Raw genomic sequence first — 25545 nt, 5'->3', positions numbered from 1 at the left:
CTTAATTTCTCAAAAACTACCATTGCTTTCATTGGTTCTAAATGCTAGAATAATATTCCAGATGAACTTAAATTATGTCCGACTTTGTTAACATTTAAACGTAAATATAAGGCTTATATACTAGTGTGGATTTTTTAATATAATTAGCATGTTTTTTCTTCTTCGTTATCTAATCATTTATATCAATTATCTATTCTCATCTTTTTCCTATCTTTCTCCCTTTTCTCTCCAATCCTCCTCTCTCAGATTTCTGCCTGTCTGTCTCGCACTCCCTGTATCTCATGATATAAATGTCATGTTTTACTCTTATTCTGGGATTGCCCTCGATAAGCGTCTTTGGCTTTTTGGCAATTCCTCCGTATTCAGATTACATACGTTCTGCTTCTTTGGGTGTTTTTTGTATTTTTGTTGCTTTTGGTACTGGTATTTTTTGTATTTTGTCATTTATAATCAACCTTTGTTTGTATTTTTATCATGTTTTTTTTTATATTGTACGATTTGAATTTGAATATGGAAATAAAAGAATTGAATTGAATTGAAATTAGTATAGTGAATCGAATCAAAGAGGGTAAATATGTAAATTCTCAATCTTGGTAGAACAGTCTTTGAGGACTCGTTGGAGTTTTCTGTTTGTGTGCCCAATCGTTTTTGCAGGACAGGTGCATAATTTCTTTAATCATTCATAAACGTGGCTCGTTTCTAATGCTTTTTTAATATTACATAATTTTCATCCCTTTTCAAATAAGGGGCGGGGATTTACATAGCAAATTTCTTGTGTTCTATTTCCCAAGATTGCATGAGAGAGCCTTGTCATTATGGCTGGTGCGAGGAGACTTTACTCGGCTACGACTGTCATTGTCATCCAGGATTTGGAGGAATCAGTTGCAGTAAAGGTGAGTAAGATTAAACTACATGTATTTTTTTCAATTTGCCCGCCATTGCACAATTTTAATTCGAAAGCAAAGATGTCATTTCGGGGGCTAGTTCATTTCAATTTCTATCCTTTCCTACTTTTAAGTTGTATTTGTTCACGACAGCTTCATGAAAAGTGCCCTATTCAGCATAAGTTATTTATCCTAGTACATGTAAATTAGATTATATCCTACATAAATTAAATCCTGTATAGTGATTGGTTCAAATATCCTCACGTGACCAAAGATATTATAGGTATGCTGTTGAAACAAAACGCCCACTAAAGAAAATTTATTATTCCGTGATGTCAATAATGGAATAGTGCACTATTCCATCATTGACTATGTTGACGTCACAGATCATGCAATCTCTTGGACTCGCCGGTCAGCGAAGTGTCCCTATATATCGGGCAAATCAGACATGTTTAAAGGAAGAAGAAAAAATAACGATTATCATGAACACAAATGAGTAGTACTTGGAAACATTGCTGTTTTACTTGTAAGAAGAAGTAGCAACAGCAACAGCAGTAGTAGAAATTGAGGTAGTAGTAGTAGTAGTAACAGTAGCAGTGTTAGTAGTTGTAGTAGTAATATTAGGGGTAGTTGTACAAGCAGTAGTAGTAGTAGTATATAGTAGTAGTAGTAGTAGTAGTAGTAAATGTGGTAAAAACAATATAAAAATTATTCAGCAGTATATGTGCTTTATTAATGAATGTCTTTGCAATTATGGTTTATTATCCACTAATTCCCTAACTGGAATGCATAAAATTGACTCTAAGGTGACCGCATTTACTTGTAAGAAGTAGTAGCAACAGCAACAGCAGTAGTAGAAATTGTAGAAGTAGTAGTAGTAGTAGTAACAGTAGCAGTGTTAGTAGTTGTAGTAGTAGTAGTAATAGTAGTAGTAGTAGTAGTAGTAGTAGTAGTAGTAGTAGTAGTAGTAGTAGTAGTAGTAGAAGTAGTAGTAGTAGTAGTAGTAGTAGTAGTAGTAGTAAAAATAATAGGAAGATAAATTAGAAGTAATGGTTTACGTGTACTTTATTAATGAATGTCTTTGCAATTCTGGTTTATTATCCACTAATTTTCTAACTGGAATGCACAAAGTTAATTCTACGGTGACCGCATTGACTACCATGACTACGCCATCACCACCACCAACACCTACCCTCTCTACTAGCAACTTCCAAAATAGTAAGCAATCGATTATATTTATAATGTTCAACCCATCGTGCCTATGTTAAAGGCCCCTTTAAACCTAGCTCACGGTTGAATACTAGAAGGCCACTGCAAACAATTTTGTTTCAACAAAACATACTTGACAATCCAGTTTTCGTAATAAAATGAATAGATCAATACATGACATTCATATTTGGAGCATGCGAAGTAAAATCATACATGTTCAATGGAAGAAAATAATAAAAGATGATCATGAACACAAATAAGTAATATTAGAAAAACACATTGTTTTATTTGTGAGAAAACGTAGCAGCAGCAACAGCAATATAAGAAATATATAGTAGTAATAGTAAAAGTAGTCGTAGTAGTAGTAATAACAGAATAAGAAGTAGTAGTAGTAGTATTAGTAGTAGTAGCAGCAGCAGCAGTAGAAGTAGTAGTAGAAGTACAGTGCCGGCCGCAGGAAACGTGACGCCCGAGGACGCAAACAACCGAGGGCGCTTTCGCGTCTAACCGAGGGTATTCGAGGGGAGCGGACTAGGGTGTTTACCCGCACCTGCAATTTCCCGCGTCCTAAATAATACTGGCCGTGCCCGCATTTACCCTAGAGTACCCTTGCATTATGTTTACATGTGAATGTACTTCGGATATCTTGTGATATACCATTATGTTTTTAAACTAGCGTAATCGAAATCTATTGTAGCTTACATTTTTTTTATTTTAGATAATATTTGTTTTCGTTTCTTTCATCCTTTCTTTCATTCTTTAATTTCTTTTTTCCCTTTTAATTCTTTTCCCTTATTCTTTCTTTCCCTTTCTTCCTTCCTTCCTTCTTGTTTATCTTCTGTCTTTGTTTTTTTTTCAAATAATGAAGAAATTACTTTTCTTTCCTTCCTTTCTCTTTTCCTCCTTTTTTCTTACTGTTTTCTTTTCTCTCCTTATGTTTTTTTCTATCACACATTCATTCATCTTCCCTTCCTTTATTTAGATTCTTTCTTTTATTCATTTCAAGTAATGACGGAAACCGTTTTCTGTCTTTTATTCTTTCTTTCATCCTTTTATTCTAACTTTTTTTCCTTTTAATCTTTCCATAATTTTGTTCTTTCTTAACTCTATTTTTTTTTAAAACTTAACTCTTCTTTCCTCTTTTCTTTCTCTTTTCTTTCTTCCGCACACCCTCCCTTCCCTTTCTTAATATATTTTGTTAACAAGTCTAACATCGTGTAGCCTTTTTTTTTTGACCTGGCTCGATCGGTCAATCCGATGCTACATAGGGCTTTATTGATTGTCCCGTATTTAATTTTGTGAAATCTGGTCACCCTGACTGGAACATCGAACTTAATATTTGTCGTTTACCGCAATGAATCTATACATATAGATATTCTCGGACGAAGGCCTTCCCCGAGTCATTGACAATTTTTTTCAGTGCTCATTTATCATTTCCTTTCGCTGGAAATAATCACGATGATCGTTGATTACGATACGACGCCACGACGTGTTTATGACATCGGTCATGCACGAGGTCGACTCATGATAATTATGATAATTCACCGCCTCCTTTTTTGTGCCACGATCTTTCTTTGATTTCTAGGTGGTTGTCGATTACGATCCGACGTCGGCGTGTTCTTTCGACATCAGATCATGCACGGAAGGCAAAAGCCCCAACTTATTGTCATTTTGTCTCATTTCGGTATTGATATTTTATAAACCTTTATTATAATAAACGGGATAGGGGGAGGGGCGTAACAGGGGTCTGTGAACGGGGGGGGGGGGGGCAAGGGCAAAACATTTCCCGGTCGTATCATGGAACAGGCAATGGCGTCATAAGGCAAAATTTTTGAGGGGGCGGTATGGTGTATCGGGCAAAAATGCATATAAATGCGAGCGAAGCGAACGAGCAAAAATTTTGACAGTTTTATTGCAAAAATCAAATTTTGTGATAGATTTTGACATAATGTTAAAAAATATCATATTTCACCTTTCTGCCTTTCATTTTCTTTCTTTTTTTGTACGCCACGGTGAACAGGATTTTTGTTATGATTGTGCGCATCAGGGCGAAGCTCTATATACTGAAGGGGCCTCAGTATGGCGCTTGTGGCAAGAAGTAGTTTAATATAAGTCCCGGGCAAGCGAAGCAAGCGAGATTTAAAAAAATCTTCTTTTCATGAGAATATTACATGAAGATAGATTTTGACGTGATCTTCAGAAAAATATAATACACTTTTGCTTTACTTTTGTTTTTTCCTCCTTTTTTGTTTGGTTATAGAACTTTTTGGGGTCATAGTCCAAACTCATCCATACAACAGTGCTTTACTATTGATATTAAAGCCATTTTAAACCTTAGAAATTGCCACTAATTTTAATCAAATTGCGTGTATATTTATATATCTTTCACACAACACATAAATTCAATGTAGTTGTGTACCGTTATCATCCAAATATTTTTGGGGACACACCTATACATGTAGCAAATGTGGGAAAATTTGTCTAAAGTCGCCAGCGAGCAAAGCGAGCCAGAAAGAAAATGGCCTCTTGAAATGAAATTCTAATTATGTGATAGATTTTTACATCATAGCAAATATCATATGTCATATATTTTTTTCATTCATCTCATTTCACTGCCTCCTTTGTTTTCTTTTACTTCCCATTGGCTGTGGAACCACCCCTCCCCCGTACGCTAGTGCTTCAATGCAAAGCTTAATGCAGGAAGTGTCCATATAGGGGCCCGTTACAGAGCCCTTTAAAGGTTACAGATGAAGAACCCCACTGCACAGGTTTTGACTCTTGGACAGAGCCCGCGGTATCTTTGGAGATTTAGCAAGTTTATGATAGCCTGTCATACAACATTATGCTATATACCATCCATCTTTCTTCCCGATCGTTAGATTCAATCCTCGGCAGCCCGGTAGTGTTATCTTGTCCTTTTTCTTTATTTTCCAATTTAGATTTTGGCTCATTCCATTCTACCTTAATTTCCAGCTTTTGTTTACCTTTTTCATCTTTAATTTATTTCCCTAACCATGCTAATGTATTTGTATATCGGTGAAAATTGTTCTTTCTCACATGCTCTCCTCTCCTTCCTTTTCCCGTTTTCTTTCCGTTTTCCCTTTTTATGTTTTTCTTAGTTTTCTTTTCCATTTCCCTTTTCTTTTCCCCTTTCCTCTTTTTTATTTCCTTTCCCTTTCTTTCTCCCCCTTTTTTCTTTTCCCGTTTTTTTTTTCCTGGTGAACTCCGCCAGGGGGCCCCCCACAGCTACGTGTGGCACGGAAAAGGGAAGGGGAGGAGATGGAAGACGGTGAATAAAGTAAGGAGAGCGGAAGAATTGTAAAATGAAATTAAAACTTAAAATAAAATGAAATACAAACTTAATATCTAAAATTCCCCTCCTACATATCTCACTAAATATGCAATGTTCAAACTATATGTCATATCCCTATTTATTATTTGTAATTCATTCTATATCTGTCCAAATTCTGTCCACCAAGAATTGAAGAGCTCACTTGCAAAAGGGGTTAGGTCCATTTTTAATCAAATTTGATTTTTTGGTCTCAATGTATAGATTTTTAGTAGCTCTATAAGATGATACCAAAGAAAAGTTGAAATTCCTAGTTAAAATTGATCAAAAATGGCAAAGAAAAATCACCTTTTTCAAAAGGGGTAAGGTCCATTTCAGTTTAGTTGCAAAAGGGATTAGGTCCACACCGAATGTTTTTGGAAAATAATATTTTAAAAAATATGAATAAAGGTAGATTTCTTGTATACCCAATTTTATGTTGTCATGGTAGGGAATCTTGAAAATTTAGTTTCGCATAAGAATACGCAATATAGGAGAATTAAGAAAAATTATTTTTTTTTGGAATGGACCTAACCCCTTTTGCAAACAAACTCTTCTGAAGAGCTCATTTGCCAAAAGGGGTTAGGTCCATTGTTCATAAATTTTATTTTTTTTCTGTCTCAAAACTTCTAAATTTTTAGTCGTTTTGATGAAAAAAAAAAATTGAAATTTACATGAAAACGTGAATAAAAGTGGCAAAGAAAAATCACTATTTTAATCAAAATAGATTGGATTCATTTCAGTTTACTTGCAAAAGGGGTTAGGTCCACAATGAAAGTTTTTAAAAGAATATATAGAAAAAAATTAAAGACAGGTAGATTTCTTTTTCTCATAAGAATATTGCAGTAAGTGAGAATAAAAAACATGGTTTTTCTCAGAATGGTCCAAAGTGGACCTAAGCCCTTTTGCAACTAAACTGTTCAATTAAGGAAATTGGATTGACAACCAATTTAATGCATTAGGTTAAATTATTTCCTTACGCCTTACGTGTGATACATACATGTATCATACAAACTTGTATAAAAAAAAATAGGACACAATTGTGATTTAATGCAATGGAGTCAAGGATCCATTCTCTATCTTTTGAGATAAGTTTTTTCTCCATACGTACCCATTCCTCTCCTTTCAGCGTGAACTATATACACCTAATCTCATATCCTTATGAACAATGTAAGAAATTGAAAACATTTGAAATATTCTTCGAGTTTTAACGGGCCTTTTATCAGCATCTCGTGGATCCGCGCCTGAACGGCATATCAGGGTATAAAATAAAGGATGACCATGCAGGGAATAGAGTAAATAGTTCAAGGACGACCTCCGGAATGTAGGGCCAACATCGACAAATACCAGCTCCAATGTCAGAAACCCATTTACGATCACGATTAACCATGTCAGTGAATAAAATAACGGACGACCACGGGAAGAATATTAATAGGAAAGGACCCTTTACGTGAAAAAACCTAACATCTCAGTTATCAACCCAAAACTTTTTAAAATTCATAACAGATTTTATCCACGATAAATGTGAAAAAACGGCCTCGAAAACATATGCTTGATATGAAATAAAAGTCACATGTAGTCTTGAACGAATGTGTCAATTCGACCAAGAATGCACGGGTGAACACCCTAGGGAAACACCCTAGGATATGCACTCGCGGGCACTACCCTAGGGCACATATACCCTAGGGCATCAGCCGCAGGCGTCTACCCTCGTCCGCTCCCCTCAAATGTCCGCTACGGGCTACCGCGTTCACCCTAGGGCGCACTAGTCTGCTATGCAGACTCTGAATGGCTCGTGAGGTGGGATCTGCTGGTTTGCGAAGCAAACCAGCCTGAAAGGGCGAGCGAAGCGAGCCATTTCTGCAGCCTCAGTAGACCTAGTCTGCTATGCAGACTCGTTGAATCAGCTGTGATACACACACTGCAGATGTGGGTCTACATTTGTAGACTAAGGGCGCACCGTGACGTTTCCCGCGGCCGGCACTGTAGTAGTAGTAGTATTAGTAGCAGTAGTAGTAGTAGTATGATCAGCAGCAGCAGCAGCAGTAGCAGTAGCAGCAGTAGTAGTAATAGTAGTAGTAGTACTAGTATTAGTAGAAGTAGCAGTAGTAGTACTAGTAGTACATGTTTTAGTAGTAGTAGTAGAAGATGAAGAACATGTAGTAGCAGTAGTAGAAGAAGAAGAAGAAGAAGACGTTGTAGTAGTAGTATTAGTAAGAGTAGTAGTAGTAGTAGTAGTAGTAGTATTAGTAGTAGTAGTAATAGTAGTAGTAGTAGTAGTAGTAGTAGTAGTAGTAGTAGTACTAAATGCAGTAGTAGTAGTAGTAGTAAAAATAATAGGAAGAGGAATTAGCAGTAATGGTATACGTGTACTTAATTAATGCATGTCTTTTCAATTCTGGTTTATTATCCACTAATTTTCTAACTGGAATGCACAAAGTTAACTCTACGGTGACTGCATTGACTAACATGACTACGCCATCACCACCACCAACAACACCTACCCACTCTACTAGCAACTTTCAAAATAGTAAGCAATTGATTGTATTTATAATGTTCAACCCAACGTGTCTATGTTGGAAGGCCCTTTTAAACCTCGCTCACGGTTGAATAATACATCAGAAGGCTACTGCAAAGTTTTGTTTCAACAAAATATACTTGATAATCCAGTTTTCGTATTAAAATGAATAGATCAATACATGACATTCATATTTGGAGCATGCGAATTAAAATCATACATGTTTAATGGAAGAAAATAATAATAGTTGATCATGAACACAAATAAGTACATGTAATATAAAAAAACATTGTTTTATTTGTGAGAAGAAGTAACAGCAGCAACAGCAATAGAAGAAATACATAGTAGTAATAGTAAAGGTAGTCGTAGTAGTAGTAGTAGTAATAATAGAAGTAGCAGTAGTAGTAGTAGTAGTAGTAGTAGTAGTAGTAGTAGAAAAGGCATTAGTAGAAAAGTAGTAGTAGTAGCGGCAGCAGCAGTAGTAGTAGATGCAGTAGTAGTATAGAAGTAGTAGTAGTAGTAATAGTACATGTAGTATAAGTAGTAGTAGTAGAAGTAGTAGTAGTAGTAATAGTAGTAGTAGTAGTAATAGTAGTAGTAGTAGTAGTAGTAGTAGTAGTAGTAGTAGTAGTAGTAATAGTAGTAGTAGTAGTAGTAGTAGTAGTAGTAGTATAAGTAGCAGTAGTAGTACTAGTAGTACATGTTTTAGTAGTAGTAGTAGTAGAAGAAGAACATGTAGTACTTAGCAGTAGTAGAAGAAGAAGAAGTTGTAGTAGTAGTAAGAGTAGTAGTAGTAGTAGTAGTAGTAGTAGTAGTAGTAGTAGTAGTATTAGTAGTAATAGTAGTAGTAGTAGTAGTAGTAAATGCAGTAGTAGTAGTAGAAGTAGTAGTAGTAGTAGTAGTAGTAGTAGTAGTAAAAATAATAGGAAGAGGAATTAGCAGTAATGGTATACGTGTACTTTATTAATACATGTCTTTTCAATTCTGGTTTATTATCCACTAATTTTCTAACTGGAATGCACAAAGTTAACTCTACGGTGACCGCATTGACTACCATGACTACGCCATCACCACCACCAACAACACCTACCCTCTCTACTAGCAACTTTCAAAATAGTAAGCAATTGATTGTATTTATAATGTTCAACCCAACGTGCCTATGTTGGAAGGCCCCTTTAAACCTCGCTCACGGTTGAATAATAGATCAGAAGGCTACTGCAAAATTTTTGTTTCAACAAAATATACTTATAGTTGATCATGAACACAAATAAGTAATATAAAAAACATTGTTTTATATGTGAGAAGAAGTAACAGCAGCAACAGCAATAGAAGAAATACATAGTAGTAATAGTAAAGGTAGTCGTAGTAGTAGTAGTAATAATAGAAGTAGTAGTAGTAGTAGTACATGTAGTATAAGTAGTAGTAGTAGTAGTAGTAGTAGTAGTAGTAGTAGTAGTAGTAGTAGTAATAGTAGAAGTAGTAGTAGTAGTAGTAGTAGTAGTAGTAGTAGTAGAAGTAGAAACAGTAGAAGTAGAAGAAGAAGACGAATATTTAAAGGAGAAGAAGAAGAAGACGTAGAAGTAGTAGTAGTAGTAGTAGTAGTAGTAGTAGTAGTAGTAGTAGAAGTAGTAGTAGTAGTAGTAGTAGTAGTAGTAGTAGTAAAAATAATAGGAAGATAAATTAGAAGTAATGGTTTACGTGTACTTTATTAATGAATGTCTTTGCAATTCTGGTTTATTATCCACTAATTTTCTAACTGGAATGCACAAAGTTAACTCTACGGTGACTGCAATGACTACCATTACTACCCCATCACCTCCACCATCAACACCATTCCTCTCTACCAACAATGTCAAAACTAGTAAGAAATTAATTGTTTTCATAATATTCAACTTTAACATAAAATGTTAGAAGGCCCTTTTAAACTTTACTCAACGGTTAAATTATAGAACAGAAGGCCACTGCAAATCCCCTTTTTAACAAAATATACTTGAAAATCCAGTTTTCTTAAACAAAAGTTCTTCCATGATTTAATTTCTATTATATATTTTTAAAAATAAGGTTTGTCTTCAATTTGCTATAGAAAAGAAGAATACAGCGCAAGAAGTTCATCGTATCTTATTTTTGCAATCATGATATAATAATAACTACATTGCCAATTTGCGCTCGTGATTTCAGTAAGATTTGTGAAGTTTAGTAGTTTTCGTGTTTTATTGTTTTTATCAGTGGTAGCTCTAACTAATTCTATTTTATTTAAAGAAAATATTCATACTTTGATAATCCTGAGTAAAGCTTCATTCTCCCAAAATGTATGTTTTTTTTTTCTACCAAGGTCTCATCGGTTTTAATGAATGCTATGCAATGGTGAATGGAAGCGATTACAGAGGTGAGGTATCCATCACTTATAGCAATAAGACATGTCAAAATTGGACATCACAGCAACCTCATTCTCACACCCGGACCCCGGTGAATTACTCAGACGCTGGGCTTGGGGACCATAATTTTTGCCGCAACCCCGACGGGGAAGAGTATGCCTGGTGTTATACCATGTCACCGTTGAGCCGCTGGGAATATTGCGACATTGGGACCCCCAAAGATGAATGTACACCGGATTCAATGTAAAGGGAGGTGCCGCGACCTATTCTTAAAGTGCATGTCCATTTACAACAACAATCTGATATGAAACAAAATACAGAGGCGTAATGAGCCAAAAGCTTTGAGGGGGCGAGATGTGGCGTATTAATAGGCTAAATTTATTTTTTAAAGTTTTTCTTGGTCGTGATTTTTTTTTTTTTGGGGGGGGGGGCAAGCACCCTCAAAGCCCTCCCCCCTCACCTGTATGCCACTAAACAAATATTACCTTATGAATAACGATCCTTGTGAATAATTATATATTAAACAAATATATCAGGCTTTGAGCAAGTATAGTGGAATTATTTATCAGAGGTTGGTCTGGCAATTACTATTTTTTTCCCGAGGGGCGAAGCTCCGAGGGTAATATAGTAGTTTTGCCAGTTCAACCGAGGATTAATAAATCCCACTATGCTTTCGAAGGAAACTCCCGATATATTTGTTTAATATCCTACTTGCAATTATTTAGATCCAAAATCTATGAGCTGAGCTTGCAGAGTCCGGTTACTTGAGTTTAATTACCTACTTTTCACCAACCCACCGCGCTCAGCTGAACGCGGATTAGTGCCAGAGAGCTCGCTGACCGGTGCGCCCGAGATTTAAGCTTAATATCCAAAGCTTAATATCCAGTTTTCTGAAATAATGACGTCAGAATGTTGGTATAGCAAAACAAATATCGAGGTTTGACGTCACGCAATATCATAGTTAAAATACATGATGCTATTTGAACCAATCACGATATAGGATTTAATCATTGTAGGATATAATATCATCTATAAAGAGCGTTTTAGCGATGCATTAAAGACGCGTATTTTGGTGTGCATCAATTGCCCGTGCAGTATCAGAGCGCATCCCTAAATAGTACCGAAATCCGACGAATATCCCATTAATAGCTCCTGTACAAAATTGCTGTTGAATATGAGACCATATTAGTGCGAATGCGTGAAATAAACAACGAGTACATCAATGAACGCAATGCAAAGCGCAGCATAGAGCATAGAGTACAATGACGCTTAGTGACGTCATAATTAAATACATGTGAGTCGCACGTCAACGACCAAATTTGAAGTGATGATGCCGTGTGTGGTAATTGATGGCATAACAAGTTCAATCAAAGTTCTCCCTCTTTCTATTTTATTTCATTTTTTGCGGGGTATATAGATGATAATGATATCGGATGGCTTTATTTCATGGAATACCAGAAATATTCCACTCGTTAGGGCTTATATTCCACTCATCTGCGATTCGTGGAATATTGCCCAAATTCTTGGAATATTTCTGTCATTCCATTCTTAGCCATTTAATATTATATAAACATTGACTGCCCTTAGGGGGACATCAAATATGTCGCCCGCTTGGCCCTAGTCTTTAGACGAGGACAATATGGTTAGTTTATAGCATATTTGGTGTTTCCCGAAAAAAAAAGCCAGTCAGTATTGTACAACGCCTACTTAGCTTGTTGTACACGAGCAAATGGGAGGCTGAATATCAAACATTCGCACCGTTGCACACAAGACGTACCATCCAAAATGTACCGTTGCCCGGCTTAGGAGGTGACGTCACGATACCATTTAATTAATTGCGCTCAGTAAAAATTAAGGTGCACTACGCGTATAAGCCTGCTGGCTAAATGCGCAATGCTGCCCAAGGTAATGTGCGCTTGTGGGATTTTGCTTTTTGCTTTCAATATTTTTGCTCCCTTTTCATAGATTACTACAGGGAAAAACTCTTGTTTTTTATATGTTCGCTAAATTCCGAGGCGCTGTACAACACAAATAGCGAATATTCTTATTCGTGCAATAGTGCGAGATTTTGCATTCGGTGAAAGAAAGAGACGCTCTTTTCAACTCGGCGAACGCCTCGTTGAATAGAGCATCTTTCTTTCACCTCATGCGAAATCTCGAACCATCGCACTAATGCCTATTCGCTATTTGTATATTATTATTATTACCTACAGCTGTATAATGTGCAATTTAAGTTATTATTTAGAACAATGTATATGCCTAATTGCTTATTACTACTGATGCCAGTTTTTAACGAACTTAGCAAAGTAATCCGTGCTAAGCAATTGTGACGTCGCGCATCATGCATGACGCGCACATAATAGGTTTAATAGGTTTGATCAGCTGGGAATGCATATGCCATTATCGCGCTTCGCACTATCTTTAACGCGTTGGTTTTCCTACTGGTTCCAACAAGATTTCGCAAATACTAAAATTAGCGATTTAAATCGACCCCTTCTGCGCAAGCGCACTAGCAGAAATATGATCAATGTTGCCCTCTGTTTTGTACATGCAATATTCATATGGGCAAATCCGGCGGAGGGCAAAATAGCAAATGTTTACCCCGTTGGTCTCGGATTGAAAGTAGCGAGCAAAATATGACATTAATCTATCTATCTCTTAAAATGCCTTATATAGGTAATAATGAACATTATGAATAGCGAGCCTTCTGAATATTGTCAAAGAAACTTAAGAAGTACAAACCGTTACATTCCTCAGGAATACATAAGAGCAAACAACTGATCGACTGGATGAATTTAATTCAATATATTTCCGTGTGTTTTTTAAAACAATGTTTCATTTGCAGGAAGACATTGTACCTGAAAACGTCGACGTTTAATCTAAACTTTGAATATATTTGTGACATAGACTATTAAAGCTTCGTGGTTAAGATGTTATTCGTGTTTAAACCGATTGACAAGAATATTATCAAATTAAATGGCGTAATGAATACATATGGTTTTTCATTGTTTTGCCTATGTCTCTTTGTGTCCTTTGATTAAGATATTGTCGCGTCTTACCTGAAGAACATTACGAATACCATCAATGTAAGCTTGCTTTTAAGCATCTTCTTCATCCCCGTTATCCCCTTTCAATCCTGTTCGGATTATAGATTAAGAGCGATATCTAAGTTTGTGTTAAAATACGACTTCCTCATTTAAAGAAATAGAAGCTGTGCAGCTTTAGATCAATTATGATATTCGAATTGAAACGACGATGCAGGAAGTTGATGAAAATGGTAGCTCTTGATGCAAAGTCTGATGAGGCAAGGTATTGATTACTATCGATAATTCCATTTCTTTCTTCTGTAGAAAGAGAGCAAGTACATGGTTTGTGTGCGTTATGTACACATCTTCTTAATGAGTTTCCTTTCCGTACTCACCGGAAAGCTTTAATGTAAATCACTTTATTGATAATAATCGGAAATATTGTAATAAAAAAGAGTCTCAATTTCATTCATAATTTGCATACTGGATATAATCTTAGTGTGTGGCTGTCAAAAGAGAACATATTCAACATCTTATAAATAGGGAGAGACAGGTCGAGCAGTCATCAGTTGCATCTCTGAGCTTCCAGAAGAAGGGATATACGAGGACAATCGGAGCTATATAGTTTCTAACTTCAGTCACATAGATTTAGAAGTTTGAGGTGAGTATTTAATTTCAGGTTTTTTTTCCTCCCGCCATACCCAATCTGCCTGTTTCCTTATTATCATTTTGATTCTCAGAATCAGAAGGTTCATCAACCAGTCTGCCTGTCACAATGCTGTTCGTTCATCTCGCATCGCATCGATTATCGCAATGGTCTTCCTTCTACAATCACCTCTAATCAATTATTTCGTATTCAACCACTACGATATAATTTTTTACTGTGTCAGCTTCAAAATACTGGAATGATTTGCCTCTAATAATAAGACAGTCTCCATCAATATAAATTTTCAAAAAAAGCATCAACATCCCATCTCTTTCGTAGTTTGTAGTTTCATAGATTTAGCATTATAATTTAGATTAAGCATTTTCATTGTAAGCGCTTTGGGCCTTATGGGAAAAGCGCCGTATAAGTAATAATGATCATAATTATTGTTATTATTATTGTTGTTGTTGTTGTTGTTCATAGTTATCTTGACATGTATTTTAAACTGCAGGGCGCCTTTGTAAAGCAGTTTTAAGAACTGAACAGGCCTACCCTGCAGTATAAAATAAATTAAACAAAATAAATAAATAAATAAATAATCATCATCATTTTATTATCATTAGAATATGTGTATTATTATTATGATTGTAATACACTGTAGAAAACTGCTCAATACATATCATTATATAACTATATTATTTCAACAAACTGTTTTATAGATAAGTGTATCATGCTCTCCTTGACTATAAGTCTTAGTGTATTAAACAAATTCTTCATTCTCGATTCTGTTCACTCTTACTTTATATTCTCCTTTTCGTATTGCAATTTTAATGCAAAACATTTTCATAGATTGAACTCAAGCAAAAGTATGCATTTTCTTTTTAATTGCACATTTAACGCAAAAAGGGGTAATAACATATACCTGCTTGCGTGCATTTTATGCCTGTAGGGGACTCCGGAATTAGTCCAAGGCCCAGCCATATTAAACAGGAAATAAATTATAGGTATACATTGTTCATGTTGTTTCGTTGACAATTCACACTTGTTTATCATCCATCAGCACTACAGTAAAATAAAAGATAATAATAATTTCGAAATATGGCACTATGGGGGTATTCATCAAATAATATTAGTTTTTTTCCCCCGACATTAAGTTGATGTTGATGAAGGCAGAAACAATTGACAAAAATAAGTGAAAGAATGGCGAAATTCCGCCAAGGAATAGGAGAGTTGTTGATAATCAAAGTTTGTACATGTCATTTTTGTTACGTTAAATGCATACAGGTTCTCTAAATGATGTATTCCATATTGTAATTCCATGCTTAAACACTTTTAAATGGCTCATGACGAATTAGGTTTTTTTTTTAGATAGGAGCATGCATAAAATAGTGTGTCTGATGATAAATGCACATTGAAATATCGTTTTCTTAATCTAAAAAATAGCAATTTATGGAATGTATATTACAAGACATATGCGTGTTCTGCTCACGTGTGACGACACAGAATTATAAGTGTTCATAAATCTGCTGTGTTTTTGTATATATAAAGACCAAGCCCACATTCATAACTTTCCATCATTTCTATTTCGCTTTTTACTTAACCAAATTGGATGTCACGATGGACGTCCCTTTTAAAGTATATTTTTTCTTCTTTTACCATGTTTACTCAGCTTTCAAATATGGACCGGGCAAATGTACTGGCAGCACTCGGATTGGTGCTTCTCTTTGCTGTGATGTCAAATGGTGCTCCATGTAAGTGTCATGGTGTTTTTCTCTTGCTCGGCGTAAATGGCACCTTCAGATATGTATAATTCTTAATTTGAATTGCATTCGCATGATTAATGAACTGATAATTAGGACTTCGAGTATTATTTTGGCCATTCTCTGAAGGTTTTTCATGATAAATGTATATTAAGCGTTGACATTTTTTTTAATGAAATCTCATTCGCATTTATTATTTAGTTGATACATGGATGATGCTGTGACATCTTAGACCATCCTGTGTATCGATTAGAATTGTTTTTTGAGAATCAATCTGATGGATCAGAATTGAACCTAAAATGCAGTCTAAGATGGTTACATTTCCTTCCCTGTTCATCAGATTCTAACAAATGCACGAGAGGAGTAAGCGGTACAGTGTGCGGCGAGAACGGTGTTACCTATGACGACGCGTGCGATGTAGACGACGATGACGACGACACGAACGGAAATGGAGGAGTACAGGTTGCCCACTCAGGTCCATGTAATGGAGGAGGAGGGGGAGGTCACGCTCCTGCAGCGGCTCCTCGTGCCCCTGCACCTCATGCTCCAGTTGTGCCACATGCTCCAGCACCTCAGGCTCCAGTTGTACCACAAGCTCCAGCGCCTCATGCCCCTCCTGCACATGCTCCAGTTGCTCCTCATGCTCCAGGGGGCGGTGTTAATGGTGACACAAGTGGAGAAACTGGTTACGGACATGCACCTTCTGTCGGCTACGCACCCGCCCCTGCTGCTCCAGCTGTTGGTTATGCCCCTTCCGCCCCGGCCGTTGGTTATGCTCCTGCTGCACCAGCTGTTGGTTATGCCCCTTCCGCCCCGGTCGTTGGTTATGCTCCCGCTGTAGGTTACGCTCCAGCCGGAACGGATGTCTTTTATGCTCCTGCTTCTGGTGATTCTGGCTATGATTACGCGTACGAAGATGACAGCGACAGCAGTGAAGAAGGATACGGCTATGAGTATTATGGTAGGCCCTGTAATTATAATGTTTGATATTCTATCTTTATATATTTATATATTTCTTCTTTTTTCTTCTTCTCTATAAGTACAGGCCACCGTCTGGCGTATTGTCGTACTGTAGCTTCAATTTCAATTTGTTTTCATTTTAAGAAATGTATCAATATTCATATATTTTTTATAAACTAAAATCTTTAAGAGTGATCGGATTCCATTTTGAAATATAGAAAGGAAAGGAGAACATAAAGCACGAAGACAAAGATCATACCAATGCAGGACCATAATGGCTGAGACCATTGAGCTTACTGTATCGAAAACAACTTGTTTCCTGCAATTTAGATTCAATATATCGACCCTCACAAAGAAAGGAGCTATAGCTGGCGATTTTGGATTATCATTATCACGATTTTTTCCCCTCGCATTGCTAATTTACTGTTATGACAACATAGGACTAATCCTTATTCCATGCAGGTTACGAAGCCATCCCCGTTGGCCCTGTTGGATTTGCCCCAGCTCCTGCAGCCCCAGCTTTTGCTCCAGCTGGGTCTGGATATGCTCCAGCTGGACCAGCATACGCCCCAGTAGGAGGTGGAGTCGGAGGATGTGATGGGGGAGATGGAAGTGGAGAAGGATGTGACGGCGGATATGGTACAGGTGCCGGAGGTCCCGCTGGCTTCGCCCCAGCTCCAGGTGCCCCATCCTTTGCCCCATCTGGTCCAAGTTATGCACCAGCTGAACCAGCATACGCCCCAGTCGGTGAGAGTGCCCCTGTTGGATGTGGCGATTCTGGAAGTGGGGAAGGGTGCGAAGGCGATGAATCAGATGGTGACGATAGCGGAAGTGATGAAGGAAATGACTCTGGTGCATCAGGTGTAGCCGCCGCTCCAGGTGCTGCTGCTGCCCCTGTCCCTGCCCGTGCCCCAGGGCTCCCACGTGCACCTCCTGCCCGTGCACCACCAGCACGTGCACCACTTCCGGCACCAGCTGCTCCGAGTGCCCCATTGAGGCCCCACGCACCTGCTGCTGCTCCACATGCTCCATCTGGACCTAGTGGTAAAGACGATTCTTCAGAGAAACACTCTCCATCAGCTCCAGCAGCCCCAAGAGCTCCTGTACCGTCAGCACCAAGGGCACCAGCCGCTCCCGCTCCACCAGCTGCACCTGCAGCACCTGCTGCTCCAGCTGCCCCAGCACCGAAAGCTCCATCTGGAGGTTGTGCAGCTGGTGATGCTGGATGCAATGGCGGTAGTGGTGGTGATAACGGAGGAAATGACTGTAATGACTCTGGCTGTAAGGATGATGATGACGATAACAACGGTAAGACACTTGATTTACCCTTAAGACAGTCTACGAAATATCATGTGTAACCTATTAAGAATTGTATTGTATTATGTAAGGTTTCATAGACTCTATTCATGTTCAATAAGCCTGTTTACGGTTGTAAATTGCGCACGAGCAGAAAAAGGTAATTTTAGATAAACCATGAAGGTGGCTTTCAAATTCACTGACATAGGCATTTGTGATTTGATGATTATTCATGTATTCCTTTCAAAATATTCATTTATCACATCCAAGCTGAAGAGTAATAAATAGAGCCTTCATAATCACTAGTATTTGACAGTAGCCTAAACAATAGTCAAATTTGCGGAAGGCAGACAATAAAACAGATTTCCAAACTTTATCCCTGATGTACTATTCTAGTCACCTGGTCTATACAATGCATTTTGTTCTTAGAATTTGAATACTCTACCGGTAAAGCTTTCGAAACATATACATTTGAAAATGATAGTGCTTATCCTAATGAAAAATCACAAAAGTCATTTGAGAAAAGTTGATCATGAGCTAACCGTGAACTGGCTTATTTAATTACATGTATAATATGTTGGACTGAATTACCAAACTCGGTACAATTTCCGTTTACGAAAGTTTATGTATATTTTATTCATGTTATGATATTAAAACTAAAAGTAATGATAATAATAATAATAATCATAATAATAAATATGATAATAATGATCTATAATAACAAAAGAGTCTTATTGATATTTCATGAATATTGTTAGATGCATTATGTTATTAGCTATGACTGATATATGAATGAATAGATCCATATTTAGCTATTATAAATTGCACACTTCTTCCTTTCATTTCTCAGTTGCAGCTCTCCACGAGGTGGTTATTGGGTCCCCTTAAATCACATGATCTTGGAACCCATTTCATTTCACCTGTGGTAGCCTGCCGCTGATACTGTCGGACCCGTTTTGAAACTCCATCGTCATGGTAGGAATGGGACATTGCAAATTCTGCATCTGTGACGACGCGTGTTGAGTTAATGAAACTCGGGTTTACATATTTTATTTGGAATGACTTTGGTCTTTTTACGTAAAAATGTCCTATTTATTACTTATTTAATAATTTATTCACAAAAGTTATTACATAATCATATTTATCTTCGAAACTCAAATGTCTGTGAAATTTTAGCTCGATATCTCATGTTTAATCATGACAAATTTATATCGGAGTCATAAAAAGATAACTTGTAAGTGATCTGAAATTATCTTTGATTTATCTTAAAATTGGTCAATTATCTGCTTTAAAAAGCCATAAAAAGACCTATTTTTAATTTTGATTGTTGTTTAGTCTATGTTGATATTATTGTCTAATATATTAATAACAATTAAAAACTTTTATATTTCACGGATATCTTGCGCTGTATTAGGTGTCGTTTCTTTTAATGTTAATTTCATTATAGAATATTGAGATATAGTTTGATGGAATTTCGAGAGGAATCGAGATGGGGAAAAGGGAGGGAGGGAAAATTGGTCGGAGTACGGATACTGGTGAGAGGCACACGTATATGTATTTGAAAGAAAACAAAGATGATCGGTAGAGAGGGAGAGTATGAGAGAGCTTTTGAGAGATATTCTGAGAAAAAAGGAGATTTTACAAATACTGTAAACAAAGATTTATACATTATGTATAATAAATGAATAAATATATATATTTGTAAGTATAAAAAATATTTATACAGTGCGTCCCACAAAGAACGAAACCGAGATTTATCGATGATTTATCATAACTTAATCACAAATACAATAGACAAATGACCTACCATTGTAAAGCTTAGAATCTCCTCCTTTCATCTGAAATTATTTAGATTATTTCTCATTCACGCATGAGTGAGCAAAAACAATTTGAAGAGGGGATACCAAAAATTCATTTGGCGGGCTGTATCTGGGTTTCAAAAAGAAATCCACATTTTTAAAAAGTTAAATATCTGCTCTTTAATTTGATACCTCAATTACCGAAAATGGTCTAGAAATAACAAAGTTCTGGTTATTTGAAATAAGGCTTGAATTTCAATAATTTCATAAAATGAAGAGGTTCTAAAGGCTAGCGTTCAAACTCACTTGACACTCCGTTTTGTTGACGATCAGCCATGCATGAAGTCTTTTGTTAACCATGCGATAGCGTCTGTGGGAAACCGGTGAAAACATGTTTATTTAATGAAATTTTGGAAATACAAGCATTGTTTCGAGGGAACATAACTTTTTTACTTCTTGACCATTTTTTTGTGATTACGGTATCAAATAAAAGAGCAGATATTGAACTTTTTAGGCATGTGATTTTCTTTTTGAAATTCAGATACCCCCCGCCAAATGAGTTTTTGGCATCCTTTCTTCAAATTGTTTTTGCTCACTCATGCATGAATGAGGAATAATCTAAGTAATATCAGATGAAAGAGGAGATTATAAGCTTTACATTGGTAGGTCATTTGTCTATTGTATTTGTGATTAATTTATGATAAATCATCGCTTAATCTCGGTTTCGTTTTTTCTGGGACGCACTGTATATACATAATATGTTTAATATATTAATAACAATAAAAACGCATACAGTTACATAGCCGCGTATATGGCACCAGAGCTCAATTTTTGTATGAATTTGCTTGTTCTTTTCACTTTCTGAAGATTAGATGGAATTCTTATTTTGTTGATTATACAGTGCGTCCCACAAAAAACGAAACCGAGATTTAGCGATGATTTATCATAACTTAATCACAAATACCATAGACAAATGACCTACCAATGTAAAGCTTATAATCTTCTCTTTCATCTGATATTACTAAGATTATTCCTCATTCACGCATGAGTGAGCAAAAACAATTTGAAGAAAGGATACCAAAAAACTAATTTGGCGGGGGGTATCTGAATTTCAAAAGGAAAATCACATGCCCAAAAAGTTCAATATCTGCTTTTTATTTGATACCTTAATCACAAAAAATGGTCAAGAAGTAAAAAAGTTGTTTCTTCGAAATAATGCTTGTATTTCCATAATTTCATTAAATAAACGTGTTCTCACTGGTTTCCCACAGAAGCTATCGCATGGTTAACAAAAGATTAATGCATGGCTGATCGTCAACAAAACGGAGTGTCGAGTGAGTTAGAACGCTAGCCTGTAAAACCTTTTCATTTTATGAAATTATTGAAATTCAAGCCTTATTTCCAATAACCAGAACTTTATTTCTTGACCATTTTCTGTAATTGAGGTATCAAATTAAAGAGCAGATATTGAACTTTTTAAAAATGTGGTTTTCTGTTTGAAACCCAGATACAGCCCGCCAAATGACTTTTTGGTATCCCCTCTTCAAATTGTTTTTGCTCACTCATGCCTGAATGAGAAATAATCTAAGTAATTTCATATGAAAGAGGAGATTCTAAGCCTTACAATGATAGGTCATTTGTCTATTGTATTTGTGATTAAGTTACGATAAATCATCGATAAATCTCGGTTTCGTTTTTTTGGGACGCACTGTATATATATATATATTATATATATATATATATATATATATATATACAGTGCGTCCCAGAAAAAATGAAACCGAGATTTAGCGATGATTTATCATAACTTAATCGTAAATAAAATAGACAAATGACCTACCAATGTAAAGCTTAGAATCTCCTCTTTCATATGAAATTACTTAGATTATTTCGCACTGTATATACATAATATGTTTAATATATTAATAACAATAAAAACGCATACAGTTACATAGCCGCGTATATGGCACCAGAGCTCAATTTTTGTATGAATTTGCTTGTTCTTTTCACTTTCTGAAGATTAGATGGAATTCTTATTTTGTTGATTATACAGTGCGTCCCACAAAAAACGAAACCGAGATTTAGCGATGATTTATCATAACTTAATCACAAATACCATAGACAAATGACCTACCAATGTAAAGCTTATAATCTTCTCTTTCATCTGATATTACTGAGATTATTCCTTATTCACGCATGAGTGAGCAAAAACAATTTGAAGAAAGGATACCAAAAACTCATTTGGCGGGGGGTATCTGAATTTCAAAGAGAAAATCACATGACTGAAAAGTTCAATATCTGCTCTTTTATTTGATACCTTAATCACAGAAAATGGTCACGAAGTAAAAAAGTTATGATCCCTCGAAACAATGCTTGTATTTCCATAATTTCATTAAATAAACGTGTTTTCACTGGTTTCCCACAGAAGCTATCGCACGGTAACAAAAGACTTAATGCATGGCTGATCGCCAACAAAACGGAATGTCAAGAGAGTTTGAACGCTAGCCTGTAAAACCTCTTCATTTTATGAAATTATTGAAATTCAAGCTTTATTTCAAATAATCAGAACTTTGTTATTTCTTGACCATTTTCTGTAATTGAGGTATCAAATTAAAGAGCAGATATTGAACTTTTTAAAAATGTGGTTTTCTTTTTAAAACCCAGATACGGCCCGCCAAATGAGTTTTTGGTATCCTTTCTTCAAATTGTTTTTGCTCACTCATGCGTGAATGAGGAATTATCTAAGTAATATCAGATGAAAGAGGAGATTCTAAGCTTTACATTGGTAGGTCATTTGTCTATTGTATTTGTGATTAAGTTATGATAAATCATCGCTTAATCTCGGTTTCGTTTTTTCTGGGACGCCCTGTATATATATATATATATATATATATATATATAATATATAAAGAAATGGATGAAGAGAATAATGGTAGGTGTAGCTTAAATCAAGGTTTCCCAGGGCTATCTACCCTTTGAAAAAATTGGTGATGCCGAAAAAAATGTCTCTGCCGGGAATCGAACCCGGGCCCCCAGCTTTGAACGCCGGTGCCTTAACCACTAGACCACAGAGACGGGTTAGTGGCTAGGGCGACCCCGATCCGATTGTACATATATAACTTTACACATATATATAATATATATATATGTGTGAAGTTATACATGTACAACAGCTTTGGCAACTCTTTTATTCAAATATTTTGTGAAAGAAATGGATGAAGAGAACAATGGTAGGCGTAGCTTAAATCAAGGTTCCCCAGACCTATCTACCCTTTGGAAAAATCTGTGATGTCGAAAAAATGTCCCTGCCGGGAATCGAACCCGGGCCCCCAGTTTTGAACGCCGGTGCCTTAACCACTAGACCACAGAGACGGGTTAGTGGCTAGGGCGACCCCGATCCGATTAACCGCCAGATAGACAGACTTTCGACTCTATACCAATTATAATTTCCTTTGTCGGGTGAAGGTGGGTTTTTTTCGATTCCCGGCAGAGACATTTTTTCGGCATCACCAATTTTTCCAAAGGGTAGATAGCTCTGGGGAACCTTGATTTAAGCTACGCCTACCATTGTTCTCCTCATCCATTATATATATATATAAAACAAAAAATCTTCAGAAAGTGAAAAGAACAAGCAAATTCATACAAACATTGAGCTCTGGCGCCATATACGCGGCTATGTGACTGTATGCGTTGCGAAGTAACTGCATCATTATGTTAACATAATTACGTCATAATCAAATGGTAAGCGTTGCGTAGTAACCGCAACATTATGTTAACATAATGATAATTAAGAAATTTCATTGTAATTATTCTTCTCCTGTCATAATTATTTACATATTTACACTCACTGAAATAATAAAAGACCCATTCTCAAATCAAATTCGGAGAACTAACAATTTACGGCTATTCTTCAATTACATTGTCAATTATTTTTATCCTTGACGGAGAATGCATACACACTCATATATACAATATAAATATGATATATATATATATATATATATATATATATGTATATATATATATATATATATATATATATATATTATAACAATAGTGATAAAAGGAACGATACATCTTTTCAAATTTGACATTCTTTTGCTTACTTTTGTCAGAATTCAAAGTTTACCTTGTGAAAAAACATGATTTGTATAGCACATTAAAAATGTATAAAAAACACAAGTGATATTTTTCAAACTCTACATCATCATCACTATTTATTTCTATAACCATTTTCCCTTTAACAAATGGCTTACTGACTCATGCAATAATGTTGCATGAGTCAGTAAGCAGCAACATGACCGACACGTCGTCCTTTCTCGATCATCTCATTCAGAACAACCTCACTGCTTTCCTACTCTCCACTCAATTTCATCTCTTTATAAATTATCATTGCATTATTATTCATAAAATAGGCATCACACCACACTTTCATACTATATGACTACTAATCAATTCCCTCATTCTAAACAAGATGTTAAATATGTATTATAAAACATGATACACTTCCATAGCAACATAAAGACAAAATATATTTTAAAAAATAGATAAAAAGATATATTAAATCTTTTACTAAAATGTTTGTTTTTAAGTATTCACATTTTTAAATGACACCCGGCAGGTTTTACCAAGTGTTTATCACAGTAGTTATGCAATCGGTTCTAAATATTCCGCTTCATGTAATCATTGGCGGCGGAAGCCCAAAAAATTAGGGGGGTCGTCCCCCCACCTCAAATTGAGGGGGGACCTGTCCCCCCCCCCCCCCCCCCCCCGCTTCCGCCGCCTATGCATATAATACAGCACTGCGTTTAGACATGTTAGACACTGTCCTATTTTGACATAATATTAATTTATCAACAACAGGTTGTGTTTTTTTTTACTAAAAGGCATATTGGCTCGTTTTGCATCATTGTTATCTTCCATATCCCATGATGTTTCAATTACTTACCGATGTGAGTATATCGTCTAGTGATATCACTTCAAGATTTACTACAATATGATATTAAAACAATGGCACTGTTTACTATAAAAAAAAAATTACATTAATGCAGATAACCACGGCCATTTGCTATAACTTTATGGACCTTAATGTACATAATAAATAGCGAATGATACTGAATGGCAAATTGACAATAATAAACACAAATTTAATCAAAATAACGACCGGTGATCCTTCCTCGTGGTAAATGGTACGTTCATTATTTTAGGATTAAATATTAGCGCGTAATGTTCACCAGTCGTTCTTAAAGTCACTCTTAACTAACGAACAGCTTTATGAAATACCCACCAGATGTACCTACGTAGAACTACTGATTTTTCCTGTATGCACTGCATAGTCGAAGACTGGAAGTCTGTGGCCATTCATTCCTACTTGTCACCATTGGCCCAATGTCAGGATCCGCTGGCTGTTTCTTCTCGGAAATCTGACGTTCAAGTTTGACCTATCATTTGAAGAAAGATAATCTTTAGACAAGACAAACAGGTACTTGCATTAACACAGGAGCATGATTTGTCCAAATCTTGAAACATGACAAGTCATAATAGGCACCTATCCCCCAGGGGAAGGAATCTGAAACCTACGCTGTTATAAGAAGCGAAATACATGAATAAAAATATAACTACGCGTTTAATGTTTTGCTTCAACAACTACTGAAGAGATGAATAGCGTCATTGTTTTTTTTTTCTTCTTGTGTGTGTGTGTTGGGGGGGGGGGCGGGGTGCACTGCATTCACCCATATGTAAAA

The 25545-nt window shown here is 36.1% G+C and overlaps 2 protein-coding genes across 2 annotated transcripts; both read left to right on the top strand.

The window, feature by feature from the left end:
* The first annotated feature begins 789 nt into the window (after nucleotides 1-789).
* On the top strand, nucleotides 790-13306 carry LOC129256574 (plasminogen-like). Its single transcript, XM_064097833.1, has 6 exons — nucleotides 790-893; nucleotides 2016-2102; nucleotides 7862-7951; nucleotides 8966-9055; nucleotides 9711-9800; nucleotides 10272-13306. Exons 1-6 carry the CDS (start codon nucleotides 797-799, stop codon nucleotides 10559-10561), a joined length of 744 nt encoding a protein of 247 aa, XP_063953903.1. The 5' UTR covers nucleotides 790-796; the 3' UTR covers nucleotides 10562-13306.
* A 585-nt stretch (nucleotides 13307-13891) lies between these two features.
* On the top strand, nucleotides 13892-19397 carry LOC129255999 (skin secretory protein xP2-like). The gene is made up of 5 exons (XM_054894309.2): nucleotides 13892-14001; nucleotides 15656-15737; nucleotides 16087-16707; nucleotides 17169-18014; nucleotides 18853-19397. Exons 2-5 carry the CDS (start codon nucleotides 15665-15667, stop codon nucleotides 18888-18890), a joined length of 1578 nt encoding a protein of 525 aa, XP_054750284.1. The 5' UTR covers nucleotides 13892-14001; nucleotides 15656-15664; the 3' UTR covers nucleotides 18891-19397.
* Nucleotides 19398-25545: the final 6148 nt, after the last annotated feature.

Source organism: Lytechinus pictus, chromosome 3 (genome assembly GCF_037042905.1).
Source record: "Lytechinus pictus isolate F3 Inbred chromosome 3, Lp3.0, whole genome shotgun sequence".
In the NCBI taxonomy this organism is placed as follows: Eukaryota; Metazoa; Echinodermata; class Echinoidea; order Temnopleuroida; family Toxopneustidae; genus Lytechinus; species Lytechinus pictus.
This window is presented reverse-complemented; position numbering and strand designations above follow the sequence as displayed.

What these genes read in the sequence shown, in the direction of transcription:
- LOC129256574 (XM_064097833.1), top strand. Translation starts at nt 797, where the DNA reads ATGAGAGAGCCTTGTCATTATGGCTGGTGCGAGGAGACTTTACTCGGC. An exon ending in TACTAGCAACTTCCAAAATA is followed by an intron (nt 2,103 to 7,861) that starts GTAAGCAATCGA and finishes GAATGCACAAAG; the next exon opens with TTAACTCTACGGTGACTGCA. An exon ending in TACTAGCAACTTTCAAAATA is followed by an intron (nt 9,056 to 9,710) that starts GTAAGCAATTGA and finishes GAATGCACAAAG; the next exon opens with TTAACTCTACGGTGACTGCA.
- LOC129255999 (XM_054894309.2), top strand. Translation starts at nt 15,665, where the DNA reads ATGGACCGGGCAAATGTACTGGCAGCACTCGGATTGGTGCTTCTCTTT. An exon ending in GATGTCAAATGGTGCTCCAT is followed by an intron (nt 15,738 to 16,086) that starts GTAAGTGTCATG and finishes CCTGTTCATCAG; the next exon opens with ATTCTAACAAATGCACGAGA. An exon ending in TGATGATGACGATAACAACG is followed by an intron (nt 18,015 to 18,852) that starts GTAAGACACTTG and finishes TTCATTTCTCAG; the next exon opens with TTGCAGCTCTCCACGAGGTG.